Source organism: Nilaparvata lugens, chromosome 1 (assembly GCF_014356525.2).
Source record: "Nilaparvata lugens isolate BPH chromosome 1, ASM1435652v1, whole genome shotgun sequence".
NCBI classification, from domain to species: domain Eukaryota; kingdom Metazoa; phylum Arthropoda; class Insecta; order Hemiptera; family Delphacidae; genus Nilaparvata; species Nilaparvata lugens.
In genome coordinates this window covers 31021402-31048702 of record NC_052504.1, presented here as the reverse complement: position 1 = coordinate 31048702, position 27301 = coordinate 31021402, and the positions used below count along the sequence as shown (strand labels likewise).

The 27301-nt window shown below is 34.1% G+C and overlaps 1 protein-coding gene across 2 annotated transcripts; it reads left to right on the top strand.

Moving 5' to 3' along the window:
* Positions 1-640: 640 nt before the first annotated feature.
* LOC111050984 (TBC domain-containing protein kinase-like protein) lies at positions 641-26960 on the top strand. 2 transcript variants are annotated; one of them, XM_039425526.1, is made up of 11 exons: positions 641-985; positions 11851-12071; positions 12733-12982; positions 16303-16549; positions 16824-16975; positions 18138-18284; positions 19519-19668; positions 20842-20959; positions 21368-21529; positions 24351-24528; positions 25517-26960. In XM_039425526.1, the coding sequence occupies exons 2-11, from the start codon at positions 11882-11884 to the stop codon at positions 26422-26424; spliced, it is 2502 nt and encodes an 833-aa protein (XP_039281460.1). In that variant the 5' UTR covers positions 641-985; positions 11851-11881; the 3' UTR covers positions 26425-26960. The 2 variants fall into 2 exon arrangements, with proteins under 2 accessions (XP_039281460.1, XP_022193066.2); XM_022337374.2 differs by lacking the exon at positions 11851-12071 and adding an exon at positions 6391-6611 and having other exon boundaries at positions 25517-26780.
* Positions 26961-27301: the final 341 nt, after the last annotated feature.

Sequence of the window (27301 nt, the reverse complement as noted above, 5' to 3'; positions counted from 1 at the left end):
TCAACTTGATTTTGAAGGTACAATTTTTTTCAACCTACAAATGATAAAATAAGTTGAAAACAGTTTGTCAGTCAATGTGGAATGTATAAAAAAATTAAAAGAAAGGTAACGGTAAGAAGAAAAATTAGAGATTACGCATTAACTTACGGTAATAATATTTGTTTACTTCACAGGCCTAATAATACTTTTTGAGAAATATGAATTCAAGTAAACTTGAATTGAAGTTTCCAAAATCGCCCAATTGACTCTAACGTTGAAAAAACGTGAATTCAAGGAAACGACTAATGTAACTTCAACGGTTAAACCTTACATAAGTATGAAAAAGGCAATTCAAATGGAGACGCGGCCCCTACGCCCTTTCTGGATTCAACAATAATAATTATTATATTTGATTTATTTGTCAATCTATTCACTTCCCTTGATGTAATTGTCATTTTTAAAACATTATATTAACGCTACATTTGAATTTGACGTTATAAAACCGCGCCACGGCCACGCCGCCAATGGTAGTGACGTTGACAACGAGAAGGCCCCGGGTTTTCTTCAGTTTAGAGGGAGACCAGGAGTCTTCTCGTTGTGCGCTAAACCGCTAATTATAGTCACAGCTGACGATGACCAGCTGACAGAACGACAGAAGCACATACTGTGGCAGTGGCACAGCACAGAAGAGTAAAGAAAAGTTGGTTATGTTTCTGACTCTGACTTACTGTACTGTGTTTATCAACGAAATTGATCTGAAATTGAATAGTTTACTCATTTAAATTAAATCAGTTGAATCTTTTCTTTTAATATAAACGTATCATAACGTACAACCATTGATTATTCACTTATTTAAAGGGTACAAAAGTAGATTATACCTAAGTTATTTGGTACTGCAATTAATAAGCTTATGAATTCACGTTTCTGTTCAACGTACAGATCTGCATTTACTTTTCATTTATCAAATTCAATAGAAAGTGTGGAAAGTTCATGGTTTTTATTTATTGTAAGTATCAAATTTGTCTATTCCTAACCCAATTTTATCACGGTAGGCTCTATAACAAATATATCAATGACGTTCGGATGAATGATCAATTACCGTTTGCCTCTTAAGTGCATAAAATATAAATTGAATGTTTATTGAGATAGTACAACATTTATTGTCATACTGTATGTGCAAGGCTTTAAAACTCAACAAGTCCTGACATTTATGGCTGGTCTACAGCTTGAAAAAATCAGTGACTACTTCAATAGTGCTACCTTTAATTAAGTAAACTGATGAATAAACATCTGAAGCAGGGTGTTTTCCCAGACCTTCTCAAGATAGCCAGGACAGTGCCAATTTTTATAAAAGATGACCCAAAAGAACTTATCAACTATAGGCCTATAACACTCATACCAATTTTTACAAAGATTTTAGTCAGTTATGTAAATTCATCTTTCTGTCTATTTTAAGAATAATTCCCTTTTCACAAAAGATTAGTTCATCTTTCGTCTAGGGAAATTACCTACAGATGCTGTTCAACGCCTGGTTGAGACTTACTTCAGGCAATGGAAAATAATAACTCAATTATTATGACACTTTGTAATCTAATAAGAGCCCTTCGATTGGGTCCCCCATGATATACTGTTGGGGAAACTTGCAAAATATGGTGTATGTGGAGTTGCCTCGAGAACAATGGAGTTATCTTTTGGATCGCAGACAAGTTGTGACAATTGATAGAGCCAAATCTCAGGCAATAAAAATCAACTTTGGAGTTCTACTGGGTTGAATTCTAGGCCCTCTGCTTTTTCTCATATAATTTATATAAATGATCTCAGCATGGAGGTAAAAGCATAACTGTTTGCTGATGACACTACTCTAATCGCCCAGGATAAAGATCCTCATTTGGCTATTCTCCTATCAGCACAATTGCTGGAGGAAGCCAGCTCATGGTTTAGAGTTAACAGGCTGTGCATGAACAAGGCCAAGACACAAAATGTTCTATGCACCTTGAAGCGTAGTCTACCTTTCTTTGGTGAGGTCGACGTTAAACTTCTTGAATTTATGGTAGATGCCTCCCACTCTACTCAATGGGTGAGGAGGAGTTCACAAGTATTGTCCACCTATTTGGCATGCCATCTTGATTAAGTGTAATTGATGTGAAATATTGTGTTTTTATTCTTCTATGACGAAATCTATCCAGCACAAGCTGGTCATTGGTTCATGAAAAATTGAATTGTATTGGCTACGAAAATTAGTAGAACATTTAGGAGGTAGAGATCAGGTAACTACCATTTAGGAAATACATTCAGGCTACATTATTTTTTAGTTCAATGTAGAATCTATAAGCTATATATTCTTTTAATGTCAATTCCATAAGGTTATTATTGCAGCCCTGTCAAGAAAACACAAAACAAGTAAGCCTGCCGACAAAACAAAACAAAGAAAAGCAGGCATAGAGGTGTGATCGAATTGAATGCGTATATGCGCAAGTGCACGTTCGATTATGCATGACCAAGCATGCAGATGAGAAACAAACGGTGGAAAAACAATACAAACACTTAGGCCCGGTTGCACAAAAGTCGGTTAAATTTTAACCGTGATTAATTTACCAAAACCAATCAGAGAAGGCGTTTTTGAAAAGACGGCTTCTCTGATTGGTTCTCGTAGAACTAATCACGGTTGAAATTGATCCGTCGTTTGTGCAACCGGCAAGTAAGTTGAACTCATGCATGTAGTGGGTGTGTTCACTTCAGTGTGAGCAGCTACATGCAAGTGTGATGGTGATGATATTGTAATAAATTAATTAATTATGGGTTTGTGTTTTCATAGAGATAAATTTAGTATGGGTTCATTCCAAAAGTGTAGAATTAGGGCTTCAACAATGAGACTTTAGCTGAATTTTGTGTATACATTTTTATTTTTATTTAAATTTTTTTCCTGTTGAAAAATAATTTTCTCACATTAAGATTTTGCTAACTTGCGTCCGGGAAGACTCCAATTTCATGCAGGGTTGAGCTATTCTCACGGAACTGTATTTCCGTTAGCGATGGAAAATACACGAGTATTTGGGAATATTTCAAACTTGCATTATTTTCCTTTCCCACGGAATTATGCTCGTCTCCACATGGACCGTTGTCTCGTTGGAGGAAGGGGAACATAATTTGCGTGGAAAAAGAGCAGTTCCAATCAAGCCGCGGCCGGAATCAGATAAAAATCTAGAGGTAGCCTTGAAGGCCCTATTTGAACGTGTTACATGTGGTGAAATACAAGTAGTGTATGCATTTTCAAGATGTTTCATTCGTCCGATTTCGTGAAGTTATTTAAAGTAGTTTGAATTGTGTAAGTATTTTTTTGTTTATCAACAACGTAGTGTAGTGAAAAGTTTCAGTCGTGATGAGATTAATAGTTCTAAAGATAGCGAGTGCTATAATGTCTTGCTCATGTTTTAGAAACCCAAATTGACCGAGTCCCTAATTATATTCATTTAGTAGAAAATTGAGTAAAGTCCACGCTACCTTCGTAAACAAACTACCAGAGATCAGAGTTAGCAAAATCTTATAGGCGTTTTTTTGTCATAGAATGTGTAATAAATTGTTGCAGCTTTTTTTGTTGTCCAAATTCAAATTAGATTGACTCATTGAATAAAATTTAGAAATTGATTAGAATGCAAAAAGTTTATTATTAATCAAGTTCCATGACTCGCCCTTTAGAGTTTAGAGATCTCTGAATTCTACCCCCATCTGGGTCAGTTACACAAGTCGCAACGTGTTTCAATGACACTTTCCAGATTTGGTGTTTTGGCTCATGCATGAGCTGACGTGCATTTGCACATAGTGTACACATTCAATGTGATCACACCCTTAACACAGAAAAGAATAGTAAAAAAATATGAGCTTAGCAATAAGTTGCTGTCCAATATGAAAAACTCACGTAGTGAGCACAAAGGCTCATCCAATAATAAGCCTCTCAACGCCCTCCGAAACTGCCCAGCTGGTAAAAAGACTTCAAAATAATTGGGCTCTACCATCATAGAGCCAGACTTCAAATTATAGATCATTATATTTTACTTTCCTTGCCCTATTACCATAGGTAAGGAAAATATTGCTTTCCAAAAAAAATTAAGGTACCCTAATTTCAAGTTTTCTATACGTTTCAAGGTCCCCTGAGTCCAAAAACATGATTTTTGGGTGTTGGTCTGTGTGTGTGTGTATGTGTGTGTGTGTATGTGTATGTGTGTATGTCTGTGAACACGATAACTCCATTCCTAGTTAACCGATTGACTTGAAATTTTAAACTTAAGGTCCTTATACCATAAGGATCCGACAATAAGAAATTCAATTCAAGATGGCGGGAAAAATGGCGGATAATTACTAAAAAAACCATGTTTTTCACGGTTTTCTCGAAAACGGCTTCAACGATTTTCTTCAAATTTATACCATAGATAGCTATTCATAAGCCCTATCAACTGACATGAGTCTCATTTTTGGGAAAATTGCAGGAGCTCCGTAATATTCTTGAGAAAAATGGCAGATAATTACTAAAAAACCATGTTTTTCACGATTTTTTTTAAAAATTACTTGACCGATTTTTTTCAAATTCATACCCTGTATAGTTATTTATCAGAACTGGCATGAGTCTTTTTCCTGGGAAACTAATGGGGGGTCCACCCCATCCTTGAGAAATGGACTTTGTAACCTCCTCGTGCATGAGGTAGGTAGGTAGAGCACTTCATAAAAGAACACAGTCATAGTCGAGATATTTCATCTGTAGAACAGCTGTTTTGACAACTTTTGAAAAAATCATCGAATTTCACAATTTACACAAAGGAAAAAAGGAAAAAGTACTCTGAAAACAATTATATATACACATATAAAGTAGTCTGATCGCAAAGTTAGTAGACAGAAGGTTGGTCACTCGTCTATAGTATTGTAGTTGAAATGCAATTGGAGTGGGGGAACTGCAGCCGTGACGTAGGCTGTAGTACAGAGTAGGCAGAATATCGCATTCTTGAAAATCATAGGGTGACGTATAGTCAAATTATATAACACAAAAACACAAACATTTTCTGACATACAAGCTTTCTGTTTCTGCATTACAATAATTATCAAAGCATTCAAATAATACAAGCATTTTGCCATATAAAAGAAAAAAACCACCTCCTAACCTTCCCTTTCAAATCCTTAAAAGGTTTTTTCATCTTTAGGTCGTGTTTATATTTTTTGTAGTTTGGCTATAAATCAACTTGTGAATTTCGGGGATGAGATATTTTGATTCTCGTAGAACATGTGCTCGATACCAGCATGTGTTCATTGCATTTATATGAATGAAATTCATCGGATTTATCGGGTTCGGTTTATCGGTTTATTGCAATACATTGGTTTATCAAGATTTGTTATGGATTAATCTGAAATTATAATAGTATAACGTTGTCTACTTACGCTTTTCCAGTTTATTAACTTTTTCTTGTCATGTTTTTAGATTCTTGAAAAACTTTCAACTTCATTCTATTCATACAAGTTGAATGAACTTGAAATATTTAACAACATCATTAGAATCGGTGATTCATTCGCTATAAATATGGAGAACTTTTAAGTTCTAGGTCAATCTTGAGGAGATTAAACGACGATGTAATTGAAGATACAGTGAATAAACTGTATGCTCAGTGTGGTTACTATCACTTTTTTACTACACGTGACGTCACGCTGGCGTTCCCCCCACCACTTTGAATCTTACACCTGTGAGTGATCAACCTTCTGTCTACTAACGTTGGTCTGATCGTAGTTGCAAATATTTTGCCGCCAATCGTCATTATGTTATTGCCCTAAATTATTCTCGTCTAAGAATGAGGCTTACAGTTCATTGAACAAGGAAAGTTGTGTGAGTGTACCACACCAGATTTTTATTATAGTATTACTGGGGTTGATAGAATTGGCTAACTCGAATTCGCTGACTCCATGATGAACTGCCGTATGAATCAAAACTGCTCTGATCATAATATGGTACCGTATTGATTCATATGGCGAGTCAGCGAATTCCGAGTTAGCCAATTCTATCAACCCTATTACTGTATATTTTTGAGATTTTTTCAATACAATTACTAATAATAAGACTTACCATAGCAATTTTTTATTATTTGACATACGGATCAGAATAGAGTAGTTTGTAGTGGTTTCAAATATCATAATGAAGCGTTACGGTCATTGTAAATGTACTCTTTAGTCTATAAGAAATCATAGAAGAAACATAACATTAAGCGTATGATTTCTATATTAGGCCTATCTTGAATTTCTTGGCCAGCGGCCATTGTAAAACATACGAAGCTTACACATGAGCTTGCTAATAAAGGCTATCTAATATGACTTTTAAATATTTCAGAATCTCAATGATTGTTGTTCATTTTTCAAGCATCGTTTTATTTGTTTCAGATTGAAATGAGATAAGATTTTTCAATTCAAAATGGAGAGCGGCGCTCCTTTATTTGCTGGAATGACGTTTTTGGCAATGCGTCACTCTGGTGAACTATGTGGCAGTAATGGCCTTCCTTTGACTCCGAATTCCATCACAATCTACGGCCGAGCACAGATGCTAAAAAAGCTTGAACATCCCAATCTCTGCTCTTATCTGGATATCATAAGAGGAAAACATGGTAAGCTTTAAATTTCTTCACTCAAATCCATCCTCAATTTTCCTTACCCTAAATAAAACAGGAAGCAGTTGGCTTCATGATCGCGCTGATGAGCTATTGGAAGGGTGATCATCTCTACAGCCGTAACCACTAATATTATCAATTTTGAGTTTGAACATTGTTTCCCTGTGGACATCGCCCTCAGCAAAAATAAATAATAAAGCTCTCTTAGAAATACTGCAATAGTTACTGTAATCATCTAGGAAGAATTCAGAATCTGACTAGTTCAATTTTACGCAATCTACTTTTAAATTGAATGTCCAACATTTTTGTTCGATAAGTGTAAAATTACTAGTTTAATAGTAGAACAATTTTAATCGGCTTTCATTTTTCAAAACAGCTCTGTTTTTATGATATCTATATTTTAATAAACATGATTCACGAATCATTTTTAATTTCAATCCTTCAGTTAATGAAATTCATCAACCTAATGCAAAAATCAGTTGAAGGATGTCAATGATTATATTGAAAATACGATTTGTCTTACAATACTAACTAACTTGACAAAACTTAATTTGTTCATTTATTTAGTTGTAATAATAGAACCAAATGCTAGGTTTGATGAGCAAAATGCTAGGTTTGATGATATGAAGCAAGAATTTGCTAGCATAAGACTAGAGCAGGTTAGTATGAACCTTCTATTGAAAAATGCACATGGAACATTGAGTGATAATCATGAAGATGAAAACAAATTGAAGCAGGATAATAGTAGTGTTAAGATACAGGATCAACTCATTCAAGTTTCTGACAATGTAGGCCTAGTTACTATTGTTGAAAAAGTCAACCCTAATGAGATAGTAGAATTGAGTAAAGAAGTAGGTAGGGAGTTGTCTTCACTGAAAGTCAACTATCATGAAAGTAATATTGCCAAATTGAAAGTTAGGAAAACAGTAGATAAAGTGAATGTTTACATGAGACAGGTTTCTGTAGAGGTTAGGAACAATGTAAACAAAATGAATCTTGCTTTGTATCAAGTTGATGAATTCAACTTTCAACTGAGAATTGAAAAGGTGTATGCAATGCATTCTCAAGTGAACATGACTAACTTTTGTAAGCAAAATGGCTTTGTTGAAACAAATGAACCCATGAATAAAATTATGTTCTTGAAGAAACAAAACACAAAGTCACCATTGATGTGTTAGTATTCAAAGGTTGTTTCAAGTTGCTTATTTACAAGATGATGACAGTGAATCACATGATGAAAGGGTATTCCCCAGCACACAATGATTAGGAATCCTGTGTTATGCCAGGATTCAGAATAGCATAATCGCTACGCAGTGTATGGTAAGAGTCCATAATTGTGTCTTTTTTCTTTCCTGTAGCCTATTTTTCTTGGCCCTTAATCTTTTCAAATTTCGATTCTTTCCTGTCTTTGTGTAATGTTTAGTAAAATTCTTCTATGATGCATATCTTAACCAATCTTGTCCATAGTCATTTAAATTTGTATTCTTCTGAAATAATATTAGAAGTTAAAATAGTAGCTTATTTTCCCAATCTTTAAATTGTTGATAAAACTTAACTTTTCTAAAATCTATCCATTGTAGTGTAATAATAGTTTGCTTGTGGTATATTTTTTCATCATGTATTCCATATTTAATCATGTCTATTTTTTTTCAGGTATCATATTAGGTAATTAGGTTTTCAGAGCAAATTATGTCCCATTTTCTCATTTTCAGTATATTATTAAATATACTTCCTCATGAAAGTTTAGTACTGACATGTAGGATAGGCTCTAATTAATCTTTCTCTTCCTTGTATTATTTAGGAAATTTATTTACCCAATTTTCTTTTTCTCTTGTTTGTATTTTTTTTAGGGAACTTATTTACCCATTATTAATCTTGATCATCTTTGTATTGTAATCTTGAAATGTTTATATTTATTATACAGTCTTTAAATTATAAATTATTTTAAAAAATAAATGGTTCAATTTAGAACATGCTGAAATCTATTCTTATGTATAAATTCTTTTGTTATAATAAATAAACTTCAAAATTTGAAAGTATTAATGAATTGTGTAGCCATATATATGTGATGTATTAATGAAAGTTAACTTGAATAATAATGTTTTCATTGAATAAAAACGTTGTGTTATATTATCAATTGAAATGAGTTAAAGGTTAAAATTTTTCTAAAGTTTTTGTAATTGATATCTTTTTCAAAAATTTAAAACTGTTTGTTCTATAAATTTTGATATGATTGATTATCGTTTGAAATGGATGCTGGAGTGTATGTAGAATTTTTAGTGGGGTTTGTTGATTAGAATTTTGCTGGTATGTGATTGTTTTTTGAGATGGAAAACCATTATTGCCTAAAGAAGAAATGACCAGAAGGTTATGACTTAGAGAGGCAATAATGAGATAATATTTTTTGTGTTGATTAATAATGTTGATTGCCATAGATGCGGATTAATTATGAATATTGATTGCCTTTGAAGCAAAATATTATTGATGTTTTGAATGATTTCTTGTTTAATGATTGATAGTAAAGTTTTGTCATGAAATGTAGTTTGTGTTTAGAACATTGAAAAGTCGAAATAAACTATAGTATCCAACATACGATGATTAATAATATTGAATAATTTGCTTTTTATAAAATATTTGAACAGTGAATAGATGGAAATGAAATTATTTTTTTTTTAGATTGAAATTTATAATTGATATCTCCATATTTCACAATTTATGTATTGCTGACTGTATAATAAGATGTTAACAAATTTCAATTTTATATTGATTATATACTTAAAAATAATTATCATGTGTATTAGATTGTATTGATAGCCTAATCAAGATTTCTTCTTAGTTTATAAGCATTTTAAGATAACAGGTACAGCACAGACATTAACATTGAAATAATTATCATGTGAATCTCGAAATCAGTGAACAAGTGAACGCCATGAAAAGTGTTAAGAACATTTGGGTGATTTTCGAACTAGTGTGACTCAACTACGCCAAAATCTACGCTGATGCCTACACTAATAACTACGCCAATGTCAACACCAATATCAACACCAATAACTACGCCAAAATCTACGCCGATGCCTGTGCTGATGCCAACGCCAATATCTACGCCGATGCCTGCGCCAATGCCAATGCCTGCGCCAATGCTGATGCCAATATCAACGCCGATGCCAATGCCGACACCAAAGCATACGTCAATAACAATGCCAACGCTTATTGCTGACTTTGTATCTCAAACTTCAACACTACTACATTACCTGGAGGTAATTGCCATCCATGTTCACGTTCGCAACTTTGAATTCAGAATAACAGTCACAGTATCATGAAAGAATTAATTCAAAAATCCTCTCCTAAATTATTCCTGTATGCAGAACTCTAAACCTTGAAAGCTGAAAATATCAAAAAACCAAACCTTACCTAAATTAATCCTGTATGCAGCGTCTATCTCTTTTCCAAAAAACGAATTACATTGTCATTTCAAGCCTGAAATGTACATTGTATAATTACAAATATGATACAAAATTTACGTGACTCTGTATCGAGTTTGGTATGCAGCCGTCTACTACAAGCATGAGGCAATGCTAACTGAGATGTCACCTGTATCGAGTTTGATATGCATCAGTCGACTACAAGTATCAGCCCAACACTACGAGTATTCGGATCAGCCCAACACTAACGTCATCACATTGGAGTCACACTTAACTGAAAATCATACTGAGTGCCTTAACGGACTGTTTTCCAAAATGTGCATCGATGAAATCAACCACGTCAATAGTGAAAGAAATGAACATTTTTTGATTTATTGAAATTTTATGTGAAAATTAAATGTAACAATTCATCAATTCATTTAAAAAAAAAATAATAATAATAAATTTTTCATTCAACATACTAATTTTTTTTTTATGCAATAAAAAATTAAATTTTCTATCTATTAAATTTATGTGCAATTTCAAAAAAAACAAAAAAACCACCTCCTAACCTTCCCTTTCAAATCCTTAAAAGGTTTTTTCATCTTTAGGTCGTGTTTATATTTTTTGTAGTTTGGCTATAAATCAACTTGTGAATTTCGGGGATGAGATATTTTGATTCTCGTAGAACATGTGCTCGATACCAGCATGTGTTCATTGCATTTATATGAATGAAATTCATCGGATTTATCGGGTTCGGTTTATCGGTTTATTGCAATACATTGGTTTATCAAGATTTGTTATGGATTAATCTGAAATTATAATAGTATAACGTTGTCTACTTACGCTTTTCCAGTTTATTAACTTTTTCTTGTCATGTTTTTAGATTCTTGAAAAACTTTCAACTTCATTCTATTCATACAAGTTGAATGAACTTGAAATATTTAACAACATCATTAGAATCGGTGATTCATTCGCTATAAATATGGAGAACTTTTAAGTTCTAGGTCAATCTTGAGGAGATTAAACGACGATGTAATTGAAGATACAGTGAATAAACTGTATGCTCAGTGTGGTTACTCTATCACTTTTTTACTACACGTGACGTCACGCTGGCGTTCCCCCCACCACTTTGAATCTTACACCTGTGAGTGATCAACCTTCTGTCTACTAACGTTGGTCTGATCGTAGTTGCAAATATTTTGCCGCCAATCGTCATTATGTTATTGCCCTAAATTATTCTCGTCTAAGAATGAGGCTTACAGTTCAATGAACAAGGAAAGTTGTGTGAGTGTACCACACCAGATTTTTATTATAGTATTACTGGGGTTGATAGAATTGGCTAACTCGAATTCGCTGACTCCATGATGAACTGCCGTATGAATCAAAACTGCTCTGATCATAATATGGTACCGTATTGATTCATATGGCGAGTCAGCGAATTCCGAGTTAGCCAATTCTATCAACCCTATTACTGTATATTTTTGAGATTTTTTCAATACAATTACTAATAATAAGACTTACCATAGCAATTTTTTATTATTTGACATACGGATCAGAATAGAGTAGTTTGTAGTGGTTTCAAATATCATAATGAAGCGTTACGGTCATTGTAAATGTACTCTTTAGTCTATAAGAAATCATAGAAGAAACATAACATTAAGCGTATGATTTCTATATTAGGCCTATCTTGAATTTCTTGGCCAGCGGCCATTGTAAAACATACGAAGCTTACACATGAGCTTGCTAATAAAGGCTATCTAATATGACTTTTAAATATTTCAGAATCTCAATGATTGTTGTTCATTTTTCAAGCATCGTTTTATTTGTTTCAGATTGAAATGAGATAAGATTTTTCAATTCAAAATGGAGAGCGGCGCTCCTTTATTTGCTGGAATGACGTTTTTGGCAATGCGTCACTCTGGTGAACTATGTGGCAGTAATGGCCTTCCTTTGACTCCGAATTCCATCACAATCTACGGCCGAGCACAGATGCTAAAAAAGCTTGAACATCCCAATCTCTGCTCTTATCTGGATATCATAAGAGGAAAACATGGTAAGCTTTAAATTTCTTCACTCAAATCCATCCTCAATTTTCCTTACCCTAAATAAAACAGGAAGCAGTTGGCTTCATGATCGCGCTGATGAGCTATTGGAAGGGTGATCATCTCTACAGCCGTAACCACTAATATTATCAATTTTGAGTTTGAACATTGTTTCCCTGTGGACATCGCCCTCAGCAAAAATAAATAATAAAGCTCTCTTAGAAATACTGCAATAGTTACTGTAATCATCTAGGAAGAATTCAGAATCTGACTAGTTCAATTTTACGCAATCTACTTTTAAATTGAATGTCCAACATTTTTGTTCGATAAGTGTAAAATTACTAGTTTAATAGTAGAACAATTTTAATCGGCTTTCATTTTTCAAAACAGCTCTGTTTTTATGATATCTATATTTTAATAAACATGATTCACGAATCATTTTTAATTTCAATCCTTCAGTTAATGAAATTCATCAACCTAATGCAAAAATCAGTTGAAGGATGTCAATGATTATATTGAAAATACGATTTGTCTTACAATACTAACTAACTTGACAAAACTTAATTTGTTCATTTATTTAGTTGTAATAATAGAACCAAATAGCTATTGCGACATTGCACTACCTATATTGTTTCATAAAAAATGTACGGTAATTGTTTTTTCATTTTTTAGAAAGAACTATTGTTGTAAGCGAGTATCACCGGAAAACATTGAAACATATGAAGAATCTGAATGTTGGACAAGCAATTGGAATTGCGAAAAGTATATTAGATGCTTTATCATACCTCAATTCTCACAGAATCGTCCACCGCTGCCTTAGTCCTGAGAACATTCACGTAGATTTCGATGGTAATATCAAACTCCTCAATTACGGATTGTATTACATGACTGGTGGCGGAGCAGACGTTTCATTTCCCATTGGGTAAGATCTCAAGTGTATTATTGTATTCCATCATAAGCTGTTCAATACAGATAATTCAAATATCTTTCTAATTTTAACCGTAATAATTAAAATTTAGTGTTGAATAAAATAAATAAAGGGTGGGTGATAAGTCCGAGAACGGCTTAATATATCATACACAAAGGAAATTTGACAGTGGGTGTGATTGGGGAACCTACTAAAATTGAAAATACTACTTTACTATGACTTCAAAAATCTGGTCCGCTATCTTGGATCCGTCATTTTGAATGCGACTTTGTTTTTTACATGATTTGGAAACGAAATTTTATGAAAAAATGAATGACGAAACCGCACATTGATATCTCGAACCATTTCGAAGATATTCACAATATTAATCAATACTATTCAAAGCAGAAGGAAAGAAAAAAGTATGAGAACGGCTTAGTATCTAATGGAAAAATATGATTTCAAGGTGGGTGTGATTGGGGATCCTACTCAAATTGAAAATACTACTTTACTATGACTTTAAAAATCTTGTACGCCATCTTGCATCCGCTATTTTGAACGCAACTCAATTTTTTTTTAAATAGGAAGGTGGTCATGCGATACATAATTTCAATACGGAATTCCAAGATAAAATGAATGGCGAAAACCGCACATCGATATCTCCAACCGTTTCGAAGATATTCACAATATTAATCAATACCATGCAAATCAGAAATGAAATAGATGATGATTTCTTGATCCATTCCGAGCTGCTTTGTATAAACACACTTTTTTATGTATTTGAACACGACATGCAGTCGATTATTAAGTAAATATTAAAAACTTTTACTTACTGACTGGAGTACTTTCAATCGTCTGGCAATCGTCTGTTGACTGTTGAAAATGATCGCCAGACGATTGAAAGTACTCCAGTCAGTAAGTAAAAGTTTTTAATATTTACTTGATAATCACTTCTCTTTAATTACTTTATAATAATAACAATAGTCTGTTGACTGTTGAAAATGATCGCCAGTCAGTAAATAAAAGTTTTTAATATTTACTTGATAATCGACTGCATGTCGTGTTCAAATACATAAAAAAGTGTGGAAATATATGAGTGGTATTGATTAATAATGTGAATATCTTCGAAACAGTTCGATATATTGATGTGTGGTTTTCGCCATTCATTTTATCTTGGAATTCTGTGTTGAAATCATATATCGCATGACCACCTTCCTATTAAAAAAAGGTGCATTCAAAATGGCGGATCCAAGATGGCGGTCCAGATTTTTTTAAGTCATAGTAAAGTAGTATTTTCAATTTGAGTAGGATCCCCAATCACACTCACCGTCAAGTTACGTTTGTGTATGAGATATTAAGCCGTTCTCGGACTTTTCATCCACCCTGTATGAAAAGGATGAGGACCTTTTGATTTAGTATAAAATGAATAAATGAGAGCATTCCGAACTGTGAATATCTGAGCCGAGATAAAGGAAACTAATATCATGGACATTTTCTATAAATTATAATCAACATTTCAGTCAGTAAGAATTAAACAAGATTTCAGATAACGCTTCGTACAAAAAAAATAATGAAGAAATATTCTAATGAATTAATTTGTATAGACACTTGAATATCTCTATTGTATGAGAATTCTATCTTTAATGATTGATTCAAGAGATGCATACAATATTCTGTTATTACTTTTTTATCATATTGTTGTAAATTTGCTTTTGTAATTGACACTTTATTAATTAAAAGTTCACATTGAACAAGATAAAAAAAAAATCTGGTGTGGCGCACTCACACAACTTCCCTTGCCATTATGAGAATTGATCACCTGACACGAGTGTTCCCGCGCATCTCAAGTCTACTATTCAAAGATTTGAGCCAGCTGGTGACAGGGCAATAACGCTGGAGTCACACATGAGGTCTGCTATCTCTTCATAGTGAATGATTTAATAGAATCAACAATAATTTGCAATTGAATATTTACATTTTCTCGAATTTAAAGCTTATTTTCAATTTTAGGTGAAAATGTTACTGAACATTAATTGTAGAGATTTTCATGCTCAATCTACTCCACTTGATTTTTTTTTTTGTTTCAATTGTATCTGAAGCCTGATAATTGGGAATCTATCTGCATTGATGGGGCGGAGCTCCTGAAATTTTTACAGATATGGGACTTGTGGCAATTGATAGAGCTTATCGATGACTATTTTAGGTATGAATTTGATCAAAATCGTTGGAGCCGTTTCCGAGAAAATCACGAAAAACCCTGTTTTTGACAACATTTTCGCCATTTTAGCCGCCATCTTGAATTGCATTTGATCGAAATTGTTCCTGTCGGATCCTTATAGTGAAAGGACCTTAAGTTCCAAATTTCAAGTCATTCCGTTAATTGGGAGATGAGATATCGTGTACACAGACGCACATACACTCATACACATATACACACACACACACACACACACACACACACACACACACACACACACACACACACACACAGTCACACACACACACACATACAGACCAATACCCAAAAACCACTTTTTTGGACTCAGGGGACCTTGAAACGTATAGAAATTCAGAAATTGGGGTACCTTAATTTTTTTCGGAAAGCAATACTTTCCTTACCTATGGTAATAGGGCAAGGAAAGTAAAAATACAACATCATGTTCTAACATCTCTTATAAAACTCTCACTTAAAACTCAACTAGTTATTTTCTCATAAACAGTTCGTTGTCAAAACAGTCACCTTGGCAACCGGGTCCACATGATATTCACGTAGGGCTAGCCTACATCAATATCATGAATTGGAGTTTGCTTCCACAAAAATGCTTCATACTAATAATTGTATAATACTCAACAATCCAAGACACTCCACTTAGTACTAGGGAGTCGTTGATGTAATTTGGAGTTGAATTCTATCAATAAATTTGAAAACCATCTATTACTGAAGATATTACTGTTGTGTCATGGAGTACTTAATGCTAATTGATGGTACTCAATACATGGAGTATTTTAATGAAAAACGCCCTTTATCCAATTCTTTATTCATTGTATGGTGAAAATAACAGAATAATATTCAGAATGGTACTTATACTTACTTCATACTTTCATACTTCTGTCCTTCGTCATTGACCAGCTTCCTGGATGGACGGCGACATTTTATATTCAGACCTAATTTGGTCGTCGTTGATTGTAATTTTTTTTTCAAAACTTGTCAAACATTAACGTTTTTAAAGCTTAAAAATAGATTGAGATGGTCGGTCGGATTCTAAATCACTTGAATCAAATTAAAGACTTGTCGGATGGTGAAACTAATACATGCTTGTTTATATGAATTTCAGATCACCCAAATACACCGCACCCGAAGTATTTCTCATGTCCAATTCGAAACAAAAATCGTGCCAATCTGGCCCCAAAGTCGACATTTGGTCATTGGGTATGATCATGGTTGATATTCTTCTTGGATGCAGTCTTTGGTCAGATTTGAAACTGGGACAATGCTTGAGAAAAGTGCTTTCACTATTGCATTGTGATGGAAGTGTATTTGAAAGACTTGCTAGAGAAGCTGACAGAATGGATGTCTATCAGGTAAGTTATTTGTTGAAAATCATCTTTTTAGAGTACTAACTATGGTGTAATAACCGAAACCGGTCTTTCTGAGTATCAATAAATCTGTGGTTTTTTGACAATTTCTTAGTTTTTTTCATTTAATATGAATAATTACCACAATATCAATTTCTCAACTAAAAAAGTTAATTTAATTGCTTGACAATAATTCATTCCATTCATGATTTTGTATAATTACTTTAAGGACTGAATAGGTGTGAGTTCCATTTTTAATCTCGATAACAATGTGTTGCAGGGTCTTGATGACGTGGTTAAAGATTTTGTAAATTTATGTCTTACAAAAAATCCTAGAAATCGTCCAACAGCTATGCAGCTTATTGACCATCCTCTATTTCTAGAAAATTATGAGAAATTGGATTCAAACATGGATGATGCCTCTATGGATTCGTAAGTTTTGGCAACTGTCATTTTATTGTTGAAATAAAAAAAGATTAGAATTCCATTAATTGTATAGGCTACTCTAAAATTGAATTTTTCCATCGTAATTTACTATCAGTCGTAAAGTTTAACGTGCAGTATTCTTATTTCATCAACTGTAAGTAAAATAAATTATTCATAGTTCATCAAGTGTTGAATTAAATGTTCAGATTTTTTGCATTTTATTATTATTTGGCATAATGAGGTAATACTAATCAATAAAAAACGATTAATTATTAAATTTTATCCATCTTTATATATTTCCAATATTGTAATAATTAAGTGAGAATAATATTAAGGCAGAATTCTGCAGGATTTTTATTTTACAGTTATTATAGATAGGAATTCTTTCCCCACACACGGACCAATAGTCTATGTGGGAAAATAATTATTTCCTGAAAATATGTATTATTGAATTTTAATGTAAATATTTTATTAATGTATTTTTTTGATGGAAATAAATTGAATTGAATTAATTCTGAATACTTACAATAAAAGACATTTTTTTGAAATATTTACTTCGTCTTATTGAGACTGCAATACTTGAAGATGATGATGCTACAAAAGCTAGTACTACTTTCAGTCACCGATTTTCAATACATGAACGGTTACACTTTTTTCGTGATTTTAAATTTGAATTATATGCTATTGACCTTACAGGCTTGGAATAGAACTTAATTTATCCAAATAAATCGTAAGAAGTGATTAATTATTGGATTACGTCGAATTATTCATGGAAATTTAAAAGGGATTAAGTTTTGGGCAAAGCCTGTCATTTCTTAATGATTTGTATTAATAAATAAATAAAAACAGTCTGAGAAAAGTCTTTCTGTAGCATAGTGGCTTTATATACTACTGAGCCTAGAGCTCATGTGGATATCACCCTCAACAAAAGAATAAATTGAATCCGATGTTCTTTTTAAAAGAAAATATTGCTGTTGAGATAAAGCTGTAAAGTTATGAAATAGTTTTGAGAAACAAATCACTCTGTCAACAAACACTTATTATTTGAAGACACACATGTTGCCATCTTGATGAAGCTATTAGTTGATAATTACCGTAATTAATATCTTCTTCAGTAAATTACCGGTACTTGATGGTCAAATTATTTTAAAATTTTCTTCTTGTGCAGGTTTCAATCGTGGAAGAAGAATAGATTGAGTGAAAGATCATTATCAGAGCTGTACTGCATGTGGCGCCTAGCTGGAGGTGACGTTCCTGGTGAAATGAAGAAACAGGGACTAATCAGAAACAAAGCACCCATTCTATCGCTTCCAAAGTAAGACTGACACTTTGAATTAGGTGATTTCCATTATAACTCACTCTTGTAAATTATAATTCAATAAGGCTTTTGGAATGCAAATGATAGAAATTCGAATTTTAATATTAAATTTATTTGGATGATACAGTAAATACAGTATTTATGTAGAAACAGGTTACTGAGAACAAGAACAAGCTCGTTCCTTATCCAGTAGTCTGTGTAGTTGATCATGTGTCTACAACAAGGTCAAGATAAAACACTTTGAAGCATCTATAACAATTTTTGATGCCTGGGTAATGTTAGCTTATGAGCATATACTGCAGATTTGTATTTTCAATAAACTTGTATGAACTACCAAAAAATTTATCAACTATGAATTGATGGGAATGCTTCAATACTGCGAGTTTTCAATTTATCTAGTGTATAAACATAGCCTAAAAGGTCCTGTTCAATTAGATTTTAAATGTAGAAGGAGAGGTTAGGGAGGTTAGGGTTTGGCTTTTAAATGGCAATATGTGAATTTTATTTGAAATATATTGATATTTCTATAAATACAAATAACAAATAGTTGAAATAATCGCACTTTTGAGATATTGCACTCACGGATGACACCCGAATTGATAATGAAAATTGAATTTGTTGAGTTATGGTAATAAATTCATATGTTTCATCAATATTTCATATTTTTCTAATTAAATAAAGTAAATTGAGATTCACGTTATAAATTTAGCACCTGAACATTGATTTTCTATCCTTGTTTGTCATTTGATAAATCAGGTAGCTCCATTATTTTCTAGCTACCAAATATCCAACGTTGCCGAATTGTTTGTTGGCTTTGTAGAATTATGAAGTTTCATAATATCTAACCCCAATATATATTATAAAAAAAATATTATCAAATAATGAAAAAAATACATTTTAGTTACATATTTTCTTGGTTATTATAGTAAATTTTAGATAAAATCGATCATTTTCAACAAGAATCAACTAGTAATATATCATAAAAAACGTGATGACTTCAATTAAATCTATTCACTATAGAACGCTATGGACAAATAAAACTGGCAACTATGCGCCCTATCATTGCCACTGACTTAACGTGAATATCAGAACTCACTGCAGAACACTTTTGTTGTTTTAAGACACATGTTTTGTGAACTATATCATTTCAATTGGGTAAACTTCTAAATAACCCTAAAAATAAATCATTAATAGTTTTCATAACTGAACATCGTTTTGTGTTTGATTGCAGCCTTGTTCTGCTGGAGGGAACATCATTCGGACAATGTCGAGATCAAGCAATGTTGTTGGATCTGAGATTAGTTGCCTTACCTATGAGTTCTCTTGTGCAGAGACTGAATCACCTTCCCGTCACTGCTTTTTATCCTTTGATTGAAGTCAAGTGAGTATATTTGTTAGCTAGTGTATGGTAGTGAATGTGTCGGAGAGAGTCACTAGTGAAAGGTTCCCGAGAGCCTTTACTACAGCCTTAGGCGGCGTTCAAATTGGCACGATACGCGATATATCGCAGAGAAAATATCGTTGAGATAAATTGCAAGGAAGTTATATGACTATACTCACAGCATCACAGCCTTCTCTGATAGGATGCGCCTATAAGGGGATTATCAACGTCTCACAATCAGGTTCAGTCAACTTCGATACTTGAGCAATGGAAATTCCAAGATAGGTTAGAAAGCATTGAGTTGTGCATGCATGCCGCAGCTGGCAGCTTTTAAACCTACGTTTGCAGTGTTGCCAACTCGTTGGGCATGACACTTATTGAGGTGGCTGTGATAAGTTTTACGGCAAAGAGCGCCTCTTGGTGTATAAGTAAGTTATAGAGTTTAAAGAGCAGTGCTGCCATATCGTAATGTTCAATACTCGAACTAGGCAGGCATGCTTATGGGACCAAAATAGCTAATATCGATATAATAGAAAGTTTATCTTCATTTCCTGTGCATGCTGTTGAATTAGACCTACCCAAAATTTCATACTACACCGCCAAAAAGTGTACGTGATACCGATGGGACTAGGCGCCATGCATTGGATAGAGCATCAACTCTATTCCAGCTCAACTCTTAACCATTCATTCCAAATCCTGAATATTCATAATAATCATAGATATTCAGGATTCATCATAATAAATTGTTGTGTAATTATTATAAAATACATGTGGATTCAAGTAAAATCATGTTCAGTTATTTATCTGATATTTTTGGCAACGCTGCAGGAATATGATTTGCTTGCTCTGAAAGTGACTCTGAGCTCACGACCTCAGTAGCCTTTAAATGTTCATCAAAAGAAACTCAAGAGAATTATTCTCTTGTCATAAGCACTGTAGAAACATTTAGTATATTTGGACTCTAGTAATTCTGTGGTTGTTTCTAAATAGAAGTTGGTGTGATTATAATAATTATTATTATTATGTTGATGTGGAAAATAATTAACATTTGTATTGAATTATATTGGAGGACTTATTAAGCTGACATAATAAACAAGAGATTCGCGAATTTTCAAGAGAGAATTTTCAGTGTTACCGTTCTTCTGAGAATGATTTTAACATTGATATTTTCAGATCAGATATAATTGGTGTTGATGAACAAAGCGATGCTGAATCCCTTCCTCTGGTGATTCGAGAGCGCGACACCGAATACCAGTTCCGGAGGATAGTTCTCTACGACAGTCTGTTGAAGGTAGAGTACCAAATATAACTGCATCATATTCTCACTTAGTATTCAAAAATTACAATCACGATTATTATCTGGTTACAGTATGTAACACTAAAACTATAACATCGGTTCCTGATGTTGATCGGTGTAACCTGATGTTACTTCTAGCTAAACTAATTGTAAATTTTATTTCATTTATATTTATTGTGACAAATTTTCTCTGGTAGACTGTATACATATTTATTTTTGTGTAATTCTCTCTGGTAGGCTGTATTCATATTACATATATCTGGTGAACTGTGTCACTGTGAACTTATCTGTATGTACTTGCCCATGCATGTATGCACATGATAACTTGAGCACATCTAGTGAATTTTGTCAACTCAAGCTCAACAAAATCATTGAAATGACTGGTTATCTATTTCTTCACAGGGTTATCCTTACAAGAGACCTGCAATACTGAAAGAAGCCCACAAAGATATTCCTCCTTTCTTCAGAGGCAGGTTGTGGGCCGCTCTGCTGGATATTAGAGGGGACATCGAGAGCAAATATATTTCTGTTGATAAAGAAACACCCACAGACACCGATCGACAGGTACGACATATTGTCATAAAAATACTTTTATTAACTATTTTTAAATAACAAATTGGAGTTTTATTATGTTGCAGCTTCGGAAGCTGTAAAGTTGCGGATTTCAAAGAACAATACTAAAGTTCATGAGTGTGTTCTCCTCCAACACGGGGTTCACTAGTTAGAAAATACCGGGTGTTTCAAAAAGAATGACCCAATTTTAAGCAGTCCAATTCATTTCAAAAAATGGTGCACACAAACCAATTTTACTTCAAATTACTCACAGAATTATCAAGTTTATGATGATGGCTCGGACGACATCTAGACGGTAGTCAAATTCATTCCAGACTGTTCGCAAGATGTCTTCTCGGACTGTAGCTACTGCATCAGTTACCCTGGTTCTTAGCTCCTCAATATCAAGTGCTAATGCGAGAACATAAACACGATATTTAACGTATCCCACAGGAAAAAATCATACCATGTTATGTCAGGGGACCGTGGAGGCCAGGAATGCATAGCCAAGTCTTGCTGTCCTGTGCACCCTATCCAACGTTGGTGTTGAGGAAATGGCGTACATCTTTGTGCCATCAAAAGGAAGGCACATAGAACACTTATAATACATCATCATAAACTTAATTCATCTGTGAGTAATTTGATGTAAAATTGGTTTGTGTGCACCATTCTTTACAATATCTAACTGTTTGAAATTGGGCCATTCTTTTTGAAACACCCGATATCTTTTATTCTTGAAACTTTGAGCGAGCTCACTGCAAAGCATCGCTGTAAAGGAGCGATAGTCCGAGACATATTACTTTAACATGAAGAGGGGAAACTGATTACTCCTTCCACAGTTTGTAGCATGACAGAGAAGTGGAGCACACTTCGCACAATTGGATGCTGACACAGAAGTAGGGAGAATGCTTTTAGGTAGTGGGAGTGATTAGTGAAGGAAATAGCATCGGGCCTCTCTGTTTTCAAGAAAAAACAGTGTAAAAAGAAATATCTCTAGGACTTTAGTTGTTTATTGAGTGTATTTGGAGACGAAACCATTTACTTGGGCTTAATTGTGGGACAAAAAGTTATTGAATTGTTGAATATTTTGAACAAGAGTCTCCAAGGGGAGAAGAGGACATTGGCAAGGCTGTTTGGAGCCGTCCAATACATTGTTGAAGAACTGGAAAAATAATAACTAACGAAATGTTCTCTTACATCTTCCAAGAGTTCTTAAAGAAATAGATAAGCTTGGCTTACAGGAGTCAAGACTACCAAGAGAAAATAGGACACCTAAAAGAATATCTGAGGAAGATGATGATCATAGATTCAACTCACCAGAAAAAGATTTTATGCGGCAATATTTCGGAATCATTGATACAGCTAGTCAAGACTTGAGAGCACGCCTTCTTGAGCCGGCTGGAAAGAATGGAGTTTGAAGATATTTTGCTTGGAAAGGATACTGGTGATGTAAATATCACCATATCCTGAAATAAAATTGTCAGATTCCACGAACGGAGTTTTGGTACTTGGCTCATGAAAGATGGAGCTTTTCCTCTACATAAAGTGAGGAAAAATCATAATTGATCAGGTGCAACATGAAAACTCAAAACCTGAGTTTTATACTACCTCAAAACCTGAGGTAGCCAGGTCAGTCGAAATTCTGCGGGGTGAGATGTCTCCTCTATGGTCTTTGTCTTTCCAAGAATATTAGATCTATTGTTTTAGATATACCGGGTGTTTCAAAAAAAATGTATACACACTTTGAACCTCCATAGAAAATTTATTTACAATTCTACAAAGTTGAATTTCAGAAAATTGGAAAGCTGAAAGTCCAATATAAATGAAACATAAATAACAAATGTTAATACTGTTTAAATTGGTGACCTGCAGCATCAATACAGTTCTGAGTACGAGTCACCACTGATTTTGTACATCGTATCAAAACGTCCAATGAGATTTCTCTACAGACGGCTTGAATCTCATTCCAAAGAATGTCTAGGTTACGTGGTTTACGTTTGTATACCTCTTGCTTTACTGTGCCCCATAAGAAGAAATCCACTGGTGAAAGGTCTGGAGAGCGTGCTGAAAACTCGATTGGCCCCCTGCGTCCTATCCACTGGCCCGGCGAATTTTGATCCAGGTAAGCTCGTACGTCCCTGTGATAGTGCGGCGGGGCACCATCTTGTTGGAAATGAAAATTATCATTACCGTATAATGCACGAATGGCAGGAAATATGGAATCAGCAAGCATTTTTAGGTAATTAATACCAGTTACAGTGCCTTCAAATCGAAAAGGTCCAAGGCTGTTCGAGGTTGACCTGAATGACCTTTATGCACATCGCACACTGTTCCATGAACTACAAATTTATCTCATATGCGTGTAATTGTTAACCTTGAAGGTGGTTCTGTATCATATCCCCTTCTCCACTGTCTTTGAACTTCATTTACATTCTCGAATTTCCAGTACCACTTAATAACCTGCTTACGTTCTTCAAAACTCAAACGTACGTCCGCCATGTTGATATTACAAATTCCAACTGTCAATATAACATATGACAGTTATATGCTGGCACCTGGCGAAGAAATATAACATTAGCCTTGTAGAGCGGGAAATCTACTATAGTTTAAAGTGTGTATACATTTTTTTGAAACACTCTGTATTAAAAGCACAATATCACAGTGAAGCTAATTTTCAATATATTCATATCTTACTACAGCACAAGCGGGTTTGAGAGAGGCGGGGGAAAAAGTGACCCAAAGGAGAGTGAAATGTATCGCATTCTTTCTAATTTATCTTGATTTGGATGAGCCTGAGTGCTTCTATTTTAAATGTTTATACTTCTTTTTCTAGATCGAGGTCGATATCCCACGGTGTCACCAGTACAACGAACTACTATCATCCTGTGAAGGACATAATAAATTCAAGCGTGTTTTAAAAACATGGGTCGTCAGTCACCCTCAGTACGTTTACTGGCAAGGACTTGATTCACTGTGTGCTCCATTCCTGTTTCTAAACTTCAATGATGAAGGTAGACCTACATTATATTGCAATGAAAAGAAATTTGCGAAACAGAGTAATAATTATTATTATCGTGCTTTTATTAACAAAAATCAGGGATACGTATATCCTTAGTTGAGTGCCGAATTCGATTGGTTTAGACGTTGGATTTGTGAACCAGAGGTCCTGGGCTCGTATCTTGGCGAGGGCAGATATTTTTTCGGGCCACTCTCGGATTTCAGATGGACACGGCTGCCTAAAAGCATGCTAGAGGCCCTGAAATTGATCAGGTGAAACATGAAAACTCTGACACCAAACCTGAGGTAGCCAGGTCAGTCGACATTCTGCGGGGTGAGATAAATGGTCTCCTCTAATGGTCTTTGTCTTTCCAATAATATTCGATTTATTGTTCTAGATATTGTAAAAGTACAATATCATAGTGAACTAATTTCCATTATATTCATATCTTACTTTTTCTAGCTTTAATTTACTGTAGCATTTTATTTTCTCTGTAGATCTATTTCCTTGAATCATAGCATTTGAAGAATTTGAGCTGATATTATTGCTTATAATTAGATTATCAATTTATATAATAAAATTTTAATTTCTTCGTGTAATGCATGCAAAGTGGATAATTAATGAATATTGTACCAGTGAATAAATAATTGAATATTTCATAATTTGACAGAAGCATTTGAAACTGAAAACTCACAAAACTGTTTTGCTTCTTATTTTGAATAAATAGTTTATAATTATTTAGTAGTGTAGTTAAAGCCCAAATTAATGTTTGTTTCATTCTTTCTTTTAATTTAACATGGAAACCTTAAAATTCAAGTCAAAATGAAGCAGAGCGATTATCAATTTGAATCTTTAAAAATTTGCAATTTTATTTATTTTCAATTTTTTTTGTGCAATCATACAATCCTCACTCAAGCAGTAATATGTGTAATGACGACAGATTGTTTGTTAATAAAATTCAAGTTGTGAAATTCAATTAAGTATTTGTTTTATTGTTTCAGCCCGAGCATATGCGTGCTTGTCAGCGTTTGTTCCCAAATATCTGCATAACTTTTTCCTGAAGGATAACTCTGCCGTGATCAGAGAATACCTAGCCAAATTCTCCCACTTGATAGCATTCCATGATCCTGTGCTCGCTAATCATCTCCATGACATCAATTTTGTTCCGGAGCTGTTTGCAATCCCTTGGTTCCTGACGATGTTCTCTCACGTTTTTCCGCTGCATAAGATCTTCCATCTGTGGGACAAGCTGTTGTTGGGCGATGCCTCGTTCCCTTTGTACGTGGGTCTGGCGATTCTGCAGCAGCTGAGGGACACTCTGCTTCCGTCCGGCTTCAACGAGTGCATCCTCCTGTTCTCCGACCTGCCAGAGGTCGATATAGAAAAGTGTGTGAACACGTCGATCGAGCTCTACTGTAATACTCCTCGCAGCATAACCTATCGAAGCCATGAGCTGCCCTGCAAACAGCGGGCTGTTGACTTGGACCCGAATCTGGAAATGAGTCCTCTGACGGTCGCCCAGTTGCAGAACGAGTTCAGTCCCCGGATCAGTGGCACCGACCTCCTTCAACTGCTCAACTCCAAAGCCACTCGTCCCAAAGTACTGATTATCGATGTGAGGGATCACGACCTCTATAAGGAAGGAGCCATCATGTGCAGCATCAACATTCCTCTCGGCTTCATCGATTTCGAAACCGAGGATTACGATTCAGCCATACCATCTTGCCCAGAGCTCAGTGTTCTTTGTAATTTCAAGGGTAAAATAATCATTTTAGCAGGAGATGATCCAGCTGAAACTGCTAAATTTTGTCGAGTATTAGTTAGACGCAATTTCTCTCATGTTTGTTGCCTTCATAACAGTATTGATGCTCTCAAGGGAAAGGGGATAATAGGTCCTGTTTTAATATAATTGAATCTTGATATTCATACTGTTGAACAGTAATTTATAGATCAAAATTATGTAATGTCTACATAATTATGTACCCTACTTACTGTATATTATTGATTTTAAAAAGATCTACATTCATAATACATATTGTATATTATTCATTTATTCCATATTGTAAAATACAACATTTATATTTACTATTATATTCCATATAGTATTTATACAGGTCTCAATCTAATATTTTAAGTAGGATTTTTTATTGAAGATTCTATGTGATACCGTAATCGTATTTGTTGTATGATTTATGTACAAAAATGATACAATTATAAATAAATAAATACTGCAGAAGAATACTCATTAAAAATGTTATATTAATATTTGTTGTTTTTTATGACACCTTTAGACATCTATGGGATGTAAGATGGATGACCAGATGGATGTAAGATGGGTGGTGCATAGACCTGCGAATTTTGATGGGTTCTGAACCATTAGATCATTATAAATCCCCTCTTAGTGAGAGTCTTATGTTAAATTTTTGAAATTGACTAGCAAGGCCAAATGATCAGGACAATAATTCATTCATTTCTCTCTCTCTCTCTCTCCCTCCTTCTTCTGTACGTTACATTTCGAAACTTATTAGATTTACTGACTATTACGATTTATTGAGTTTCATGAATTAAACTGAAGTTATCGGCTTCAACTAATCGATACAACTTGAAAAACACATTTAATTCAAAAACAACAATTTACCATAATTATTGTTTTTGAAGCAAGTGGTCAAAATTAATTTTTCGCCACACTTGGATGTAATGAGCTGGTTTACGTGCGTCATATGGAGGCCGAAAGTGATTGTTTTCCGACCAGGCCGGTAAAACTTTACGGCCCTAGGGCTGTAAAA